The 7,690-nt window shown below is 44.1% G+C and overlaps 1 protein-coding gene across 1 annotated transcript; it reads left to right on the plus strand.

The window, feature by feature from the left end:
• The first annotated feature begins 856 nt into the window (after positions 1–856).
• Positions 857–7,545, plus strand: LOC108801622 (cytochrome c oxidase subunit 5B, mitochondrial). The gene is made up of 4 exons (XM_018573514.1): positions 857–1,008; positions 4,878–4,948; positions 5,170–5,269; positions 7,362–7,545. Exons 1-4 carry the CDS (start codon positions 909–911, stop codon positions 7,472–7,474), a joined length of 384 nt encoding a protein of 127 aa, XP_018429016.1. The 5' UTR covers positions 857–908; the 3' UTR covers positions 7,475–7,545.
• The last annotated feature ends 145 nt before the right edge of the window (positions 7,546–7,690 follow it).

Genomic DNA, 7,690 nt, shown 5'->3' on the forward strand with positions numbered 1-7,690 from the left:
TGATTGGTTGACATGGGTAACTGCTCCAGATTTTCTCTGCTCCAGTTTTGATAAATTCCCCCCACTGAGTCCTAACAAAGGGTTAAAGATCTCAAGGCTTGGGTGATACATTGAGGGGAATTTATCAAAACTGCAGCAGGCAGAATATGGAGCAGTGGGTTGCCCATGACAACCCATCAGCTTTTCTCTTTCATTTTCAAATCTTAACTAAACAAACTGAAGAGAGAAGCTGATTGGTTGCCATGGACATATCTCCAGATTCTGTCTGTTCTAGTTTTAATAAATCCCCCCACCCCTATTGTATGTTATTGTACTTAAAGAACTGTCCCTCTGTCTGTCGCCTGTAACTGCAAGCTGGTATAACTATAAGCTGTCTGTAGTGTCCTATGTATAATCCTGTTCTAAAGAAACAACTACAAAGGTAAGAAATCTTCATTTTGAATTGTTTTTCGGCATGCTGTGTGAATAGGACCACATAACAAACATACAGAGGGGTTTTCTTAAATTTGACATCAATGGTGGGCACACACTTGTCAATGTCTTAGCACTTCATACAGGAAACGTCCTATCACTTTGTAAATGTATAACTGTCACTTGCAACCCATTCTATGAACAGAGGGAGCTCGTACCATCACTAGCCTGCAATGATTACTTTGTGCTTTTATTCATCTAGCACCAGAAACGTGTCTATGTGACAGCGTAGCAAATATCTGAAGCACAAATATTATATGTAAGACCTTCCGGCCCGACAGTGTATGATGTACCAAGAATTTCGCTGTCAGCTCCCCCGTAAACGAGACTTGGTACGGTCAGCAGTGGGGAAAGTAGGCGTGGTCACAGCCCAGTCCCACCCTTTCCCTTTCAGTAGTCTGTTCTCAGTGCTGAAGCTGCTCGTACAGGGAAGAAGGATGGCTTCTTCGAGAATGTGTCAGCTGCTCCTGCGGGCTGCCTCTGTACCCCGGACCGTGTGCCTCAGCAGAGCCTGCACCAGGGCCATGAGCAGCGGTGGTGAGTGAGACCCCCGACCCCTGCACTTGCTTGTCTGCGGGCCTCAGTGTGCACAGTGTAGCACTATGTGTGTTACGAATGACCCTGTGTGTTATGAATGACCCCGTGTGTGGCACATGGACAGTTCGTGGCTTTAGGCGGGATGTCAGTGCCCTGTGAAGGGCAGAATTTAGGTCATTGTATATGACTTTCCGGTACTCGAGGTGAATGGGAGAGTGTGATGTGCACAGAGGCCCCGCCCCCCGGCACGTACTCCACTGCGGCTCCAATCTCCGTGGCGCAGAACACGTGACAGCCGGCTACGTCTATTTCCAGGGACAGATCGGTGTGACCTTGTGTACAAATCCTGTACGTGAAGCCAGGCTGGGGCCTTCACATACACCCTACAGTCTTCTATATTTATAATGGGTGGCTTATGTATAAAGAGCGAGCTGACATTTTTTTTCCAGCTTGTCAGGTCAACCAGTTAAAATATAAACATTAAGGCCTCATTCACACCGGCATTGGCAAATATGTGTTTAGAGGACATTTCTAAACACAAATGTGTATCATTCCCTTTTTTAATGGTATCGGTCTCACAGGGTGTTTGCATTCAGCTTCATTTAGAGTAGGGGTGGGCAACTCTGGCCCTCCAGCTGTGCTTTAACTACAAATCCCAGCATGCCTCTGGGAGTCATGCCTGTAACTGTTAGTCTTGCAATGCCTCATGGGACTTGTAGTTCCAGTAACAGCTGAGGCCTGGAGTTGCCCCTCTCTGATTTAGAGGCTTGAATTTCGTGTGTCCAGAGCAGATTTGTGTGGGTTTCACATATGAACACAGATTTCAGAAGGCACTTGTTTATGTACCCTGGGTTTACCGGTGTTCCATGCATTTGCAGCCAGCTAAAAATCAATGACAGGCTGATGTGCAGTGACTGTACGGATCTCCCCGTACATCTGAACATGTATATGCTTCCAGGGAGGGCTGCACAGCCTTGAATGCAGTCTGCATCCAGGGCTGTGCGTCTATTCCTGGTGTGTGTGTATGTATATATTTCAGGTGTGTGAGAAGATTTGTATAGCTGCTGTTAGGGATGCACTGATACAAGTACTAGTATCAATATCTGTGCCGATTCCGAGTATTTTGGGCGAGTAATCGCCCAAATGCTCCGATGCCTAGCACAAGTATTTCTGGTATCAGGAAGCCGGGCAGCTCGTCATTACATGCTTCCCGATTGGCCGGGAAGCGGCTCCATGATCTTTTGTCACTTGTGATGAGAGAGCATGGAGCCGACTTCCCGGGCAGCGTGTAATGACGCGCTGCCCGGCTTCTAGATTGGTCAGGAAGCTGGCCTCGTGAGGTAAGGTTTCCTTACCTTTTTAGTATGTGCAGCCTGTCACCCCGGGGCCTCTCCAGGGGAAACGCAGCCTTTCTCTGGCCGGCCAATCAGGAAGCCGGGCACCGTGTAATGACGAGACGCCCTGCTTTCTGATTGGCCGGGAAGCTGGCTTTATGCTCCCTCGTCATCCCATGACGAGGGAGCATGGAGCCGGCCAAGTTGGCTTCATGCTCCCTCGTCATCTCATGACGAGGGTGCATGGAGCCAGCCAATCAGAAAGCAGGGTGTCGCGTCATTACACGGCGCCTGGCTTCTTGATTGGCCGGCCAGACGACTCTGGCAGGGTACCGGAGGAAGGCTGCGTTCTCGCTAGAGAGGCCCCAGGGGTGACAGGCTGCACATACTAAGGTAAGAGGGGACTTTCTTGTTAATCGGGAAGCTGGGTGGCGAGTCTTTACAAGCTTCTCGGCTAATCGGGAAGCCGGGTGGCGAGTCATTACACGCCACCTGGGACTTCCGTCACTCGGTAATTGGTATCGGCGAGTATCGAAAAAAAATTATCGGTATCAAAATACCGGTATCGGTGCATCCCTAGCTGTTGTGCATATCAGCCTGTCATAGATTTTTAGCTGGCTGTGACTCCACAGAACACCATTTACTTCTGGTGCATAAACCAGGGCCTTCTGCACGCTCTGTGACAGTAAGAATGATTCCTAAATGAGGCTAAAGCTACAAAAGGGTGGGTACATATAAACACAAGGAAGTGACCGGGAGGCCTTATCGTCGGTAGCATTTACAGAGTATAGCCATAGGACACCACAGGCACTGCACCACGCTGTGCATTTCCTGTAGGGATCCACAGACACCGTTCTTTCAGTATGGAGTACAGATTCTTTTTTTCTCTGGTACTCGCCAATATTGAATACCCATACCAGAAGTCCCGTTAAGGAAGCCAGGCGGCATTTAAAGACTCGCCACCCGGCTTCCTGATGAGCATGGAGCCGGCTTCCCGACCAATAAGGAAGCCGGTCACTGAGCCATTACACACTGCCCGGGTTCCTGATTGCCCGGGAAGCCGGCTCACTCCTCACCAAGTGACGAGGAAGCATGGAGCCAACTTCCTAGCCTATCAAGGATCTAATGACTCGCTGCCCGGCTTCCTGACACCGGATGTTTGGGTATCGGGCTAGGCATCTGAGCATTTGGGAGCGTATGAGTGCTCGCCCAAATACTCAGTAGCGGCACTGATACTAGTTCTGTGCATCCCTAATTTCCTTCATTACTATCAGGTTGTTGGAGAATGGAGTCCACTCTCCGACAGACAACAGAGCATCTTAGTCTAAGCGGTGCAGCAGACATGAAATGCTGTGTAGACAGTTCTTTAGATGTTTTACAATGGTGAGCCCATGTAGATGCCCTGTATAGCTATCCTTGTTCTACTGCCAAGATGGCAAACCAGAGATGTTTTGTTATTCAAATGGCTGGAAGTGGGCTGTGGAAACTTTTTTTTTTTCTGGGAAGACTTCATAAACATCCTAAAGATTGTCATACAAGATCGAAAGCCCCTTGGATGCTAACAAGAGAAGCGTCCTATGCATCTGCCTGCCTGATGTTACTGCTGCAGCTGTACACAAGTTTGCATGTACCTGTTTGTTAAAGGCCGGCTACATTGCACGCAGGTCCTGGCCTGCGCATCTCACTGTTTAGAAACACAGGTGATGCATTTTCAGTCAGTTCACAGGAAGTGACCGTCGTGTCATTTCTGTCAATCAGCAGTTATTTCTGTAGTTGCTGAAAATGTTCTTAGTGTGAAAAAAGAAAACTAATACAGTCACTTCTAAGGACTAGTAAGCTGCAATATATTTTTCATTTTACATTTAGTTATTCCTCAAAGTGGAAGCAAAGTCTTGATTTAAAATAAAAAGGAACGAGGTGGGGGAGGAGCTTTTAGCTATAATGTGTTAGTTTGCACAGGATTCTTGCACATTGTTGCGTTCTTTACCTGCCAAAGCAATACCCTCCAGCACTGATGTCGGCACACTCCTCCCTTACCAATGCTTCCATCTTCGTCCCGGTCTTTTTCTAGGTTCAAAGTCTTTGGCTGCTTAATTGGCCAGGCCTAGATGACGTACCTCCCACGCATGCTCATGGGTGTTACTTTGCCTTGGCTGTCAAAACTGTGCAGTGAGCTGCCCATGCACTGTTCAGTGTACAGAAACAATGGGAATCCTAGAAGGCAGGAAAAAGCCTCTGTCAGCGCTTTTCTTGTATTCTGCTTCCAAATTAAAGGAATATATCTCGAAAGGATTGTTTGGTTGCTCAAAACTGTGAGTGGCAGTTTTCTGTAGATATTTCAGTTCTGTACGATTATTTTTTCAATCATAAACTTTGGAAGGCTCCCCATGATTGCCACTTGTAGGAATATCATTACTACTCATTTTATGTAAGATTAAATGTTTCCAATGTGTGGGGGTAGCCTCACCCAAAGGGTTAATTTTCAGATTTCTTAGACTTCTTCTTTAGTCTAAATGCAAATGTGTCTCTCTGAAGGTATTCCGTCTGATGAAGAGCAGGCCACTGGACTTGAAAGGAAGATTTTGCAGGCATTGAAGAGAGGAGAGGTAACTTAAAATCCTGGAACAGCTTTTTTTTTTTTTTTTACTGTTGTGGTAGTTTGTTTTGCTTCTGTGCTATGATTTGGAAAGGTACCTTGTGTTTTGAGACTTTATATTGTCATTCTATGAGGGATAAAACATGAAAACGGGGTTTACACCTTGACGATAGTTCGCTAGATCATTTTTTTCAGTATAAATTATAATTGTTTTTTTTCCCCAATTGAAAGGATCCATACAACATTCTGCCAAAGAGCGGCCCAGCAGGAACAAAGGAAAACCCTCATCTTGTGCCCTCCATCAACAAACAGAGAATTGTTGGTTGTGTGTGTAAGTACTGGCACCGTCTGTGACATCAGTTGACCATTTAATAGCGTGTGTTGGATATATATAATCTGGTTGCTAGTTCTGAATTACCGAATATGGAACCCTACAGGGGTGACCACGTTTTTAATTTTATATTGCTTAAAAAAAAAATGGCGGAGTCCATAATCCTATAGTATTTATTAGGTACAACACTACATCTGTCCATATGCTGAACGGTGTACTTCCTACAGTTGTTTGGGTTTTTCTTTTTTCCTCCAGCCAGGCGAGATGCTGGAATAGCCTGGCAGTTGAGGTATCATGCAGAGTTGAAATGGCAATGTAGGATGCTGGTCTAGTTTTAAGAGGCGTAGTTAATTTAAATAATCTGGAGATATTGGCTATTTATGTCAATATGATTATTCATCCAAACAAAGTTAGACTTGCATCAGGTTGTGTACCATTCCGGAACCATGAGTAAAACTACAAAAGAGGCCCCTGGCAACACTTGTCAAGCTAGGGGGTGGAAGGTTGAATGTTCTGCGCTATGAAACAGACCCAAAGGGGGAGATTTCACAGAGTAAGGGTTAACCGCAAGCTGCTGGAACTAAGGCCAGATAAGCCTCACAAAATGGTTTTAGAATAGTGAGCGCTATGGGTCTCCTGGAGTGAAGTGAGAATCCAACAATGACTTAATAAATAAGTGGTAGAGATATTTATATATTTATAATTTTTATAAGTGAACATCTTATTATGTGAAATAAAAATTGCTGAAGTGATATGTGAATAAACGAAACAAAAATCAACAATGTAAATTGACTAATAAAAATTGCTTAAATATAAATAAATGTGAATAAATAAGTAAATAAATAACTTGTCAAGCTAGCCAGCAACAAAAGCAAGCTAATCTGTTTAATTATTTGGGTTAAAACAGTTGTTTTAGTTACATACCTCTGCAGGTATATGGAGAAGCCCCACTGCCCCGGTCAAGGCACAGCTAGTAAATGTGGTCCCTATCTCTACACTGTCTTGGGTCTCAAACTATGGGACATGTATAGCAATGCAGGATCAACTGGAGGCAGCTCCATCCTTCTAAGTCACAGCTACACGCTAGGAGCCGAAACATTATCTAAACAAGGCAGCTGAAGACTTCTAGTCTGTGTCTGCACCAAATCCAAATAAGCGAATATGCAGCTTCTCAGATCGGTTTTAAAACTTTCTAAAAAGAAAGGGTGTCAATGGGCAGACCAATGTGCACTAGAAGTCCCCAGCAAACCTTTTTTAAGCCAGCCAGCAACAAAAGAAAAAGCTAATCTGTTCAACTACTCTGGTTTAAAATCGGAGGTTTTGTTACACGCTCCTGCAGCTCCTGTGGCTGGATTTTTGCAGCTAGGTTTTTAAGCTTTGCGGAAAGTTTTCCAAATAAGTGGGATGAGAGAAGAAATATTGGTAGCAAAACAGAACACCGCATCTGTAATGCAGATTCATTAAACATAGTTTTAATTGGACTAGGCTATGTTGGGTCTCAATTAAAACGCCAGTGGCTAAAGTGTAAGGTGTTGCTGTCTGTGTCCCCACTCGGGAGGTTACCACTGTCACTAGGACTGAGAAGATTGTGCATACATTTGAGTTGTCAAAGGAACAGCATAATATAAATGTATGTGAAATATGTAAATCTAATCTGGTAGTGCCATTCTGAAATGTTTTTTTTATTTTTTTGTTTTGTTTCCCGGGTTGGTTTTTTGTTTTGTTTTTTTTAAGCGCAGGTATTCCAAAGGAACATTTTGATTTATAGGTGGGTGCTTGTTGGAGGAATCACCCACAGGCTTGTGGTAAAATCTCTATGCCAAAGTTCCTAAGTGCTGTGCTTTGTAATCCCACTTCTCCTTTTAATCCAATGTATTAAAGCAGCACTCAACAGCCAGAACCTCAATGTAAAAAGGTTTATTCCCACGAATCTCCAATGTTATAAGATCCACAGGGTCTGCCGTGTTTTGCCAAAAGGCTTGTTCATGGAGACTTGCTTCTCCTTTGCTATTAATGTCTAATGTTAAATGTAAACTTCAGCTGAGGTGTGAGACTCTCTAATGTACTCATGTTAATCTTTGTTCTGTTCTAGGTGAAGAAGATAATTCTGCAGTTATCTGGTTCTGGATCCATGAGGGAGAAGTGAACCGCTGTCCAGAGTGCGGCTCTCATTACAAGCTTATGCCGTATGAGCTTCCACATTAAAGTGTGGCTTGTGACACTGTCTTTATCTTATTATACCCAGAACATTTTATTAAATTCTTGACCTGTAAATGTGATCCTTTTGTGTGTTTAATCTGTTAACTTGGTATATAAGGTAAGTTTGCAGAAAAGTTTGTGTTGGGAGAAAAGTAAAAATATAGGCTTTACCCTTTTTTTTTTTTTTTTTTTTTTAATAACCCGAAATATTAAATGAGAACT

The sequence above is a fragment of the Nanorana parkeri genome, unplaced genomic scaffold (assembly GCF_000935625.1).
Source record: "Nanorana parkeri isolate BGI_ZX_2015 unplaced genomic scaffold, ASM93562v1 scaffold2410, whole genome shotgun sequence".
Classification (NCBI taxonomy): Eukaryota; Metazoa; Chordata; class Amphibia; order Anura; family Dicroglossidae; genus Nanorana; species Nanorana parkeri.

Excerpts from the sequence above, each read along its gene's own strand:
- LOC108801622 (XM_018573514.1), top strand. The coding sequence starts at position 909 with ATGGCTTCTTCGAGAATGTGTCAGCTGCTCCTGCGGGCTGCCTCTGTA. Across the intron at positions 1,009-4,877 it reads CAGGGCCATGAGCAGCGGTG|GTATTCCGTCTGATGAAGAG; the intron begins GTGAGTGAGACC and ends GTCTCTCTGAAG. Across the intron at positions 5,270-7,361 it reads GAGAATTGTTGGTTGTGTGT|GTGAAGAAGATAATTCTGCA; the intron begins GTAAGTACTGGC and ends GTTCTGTTCTAG.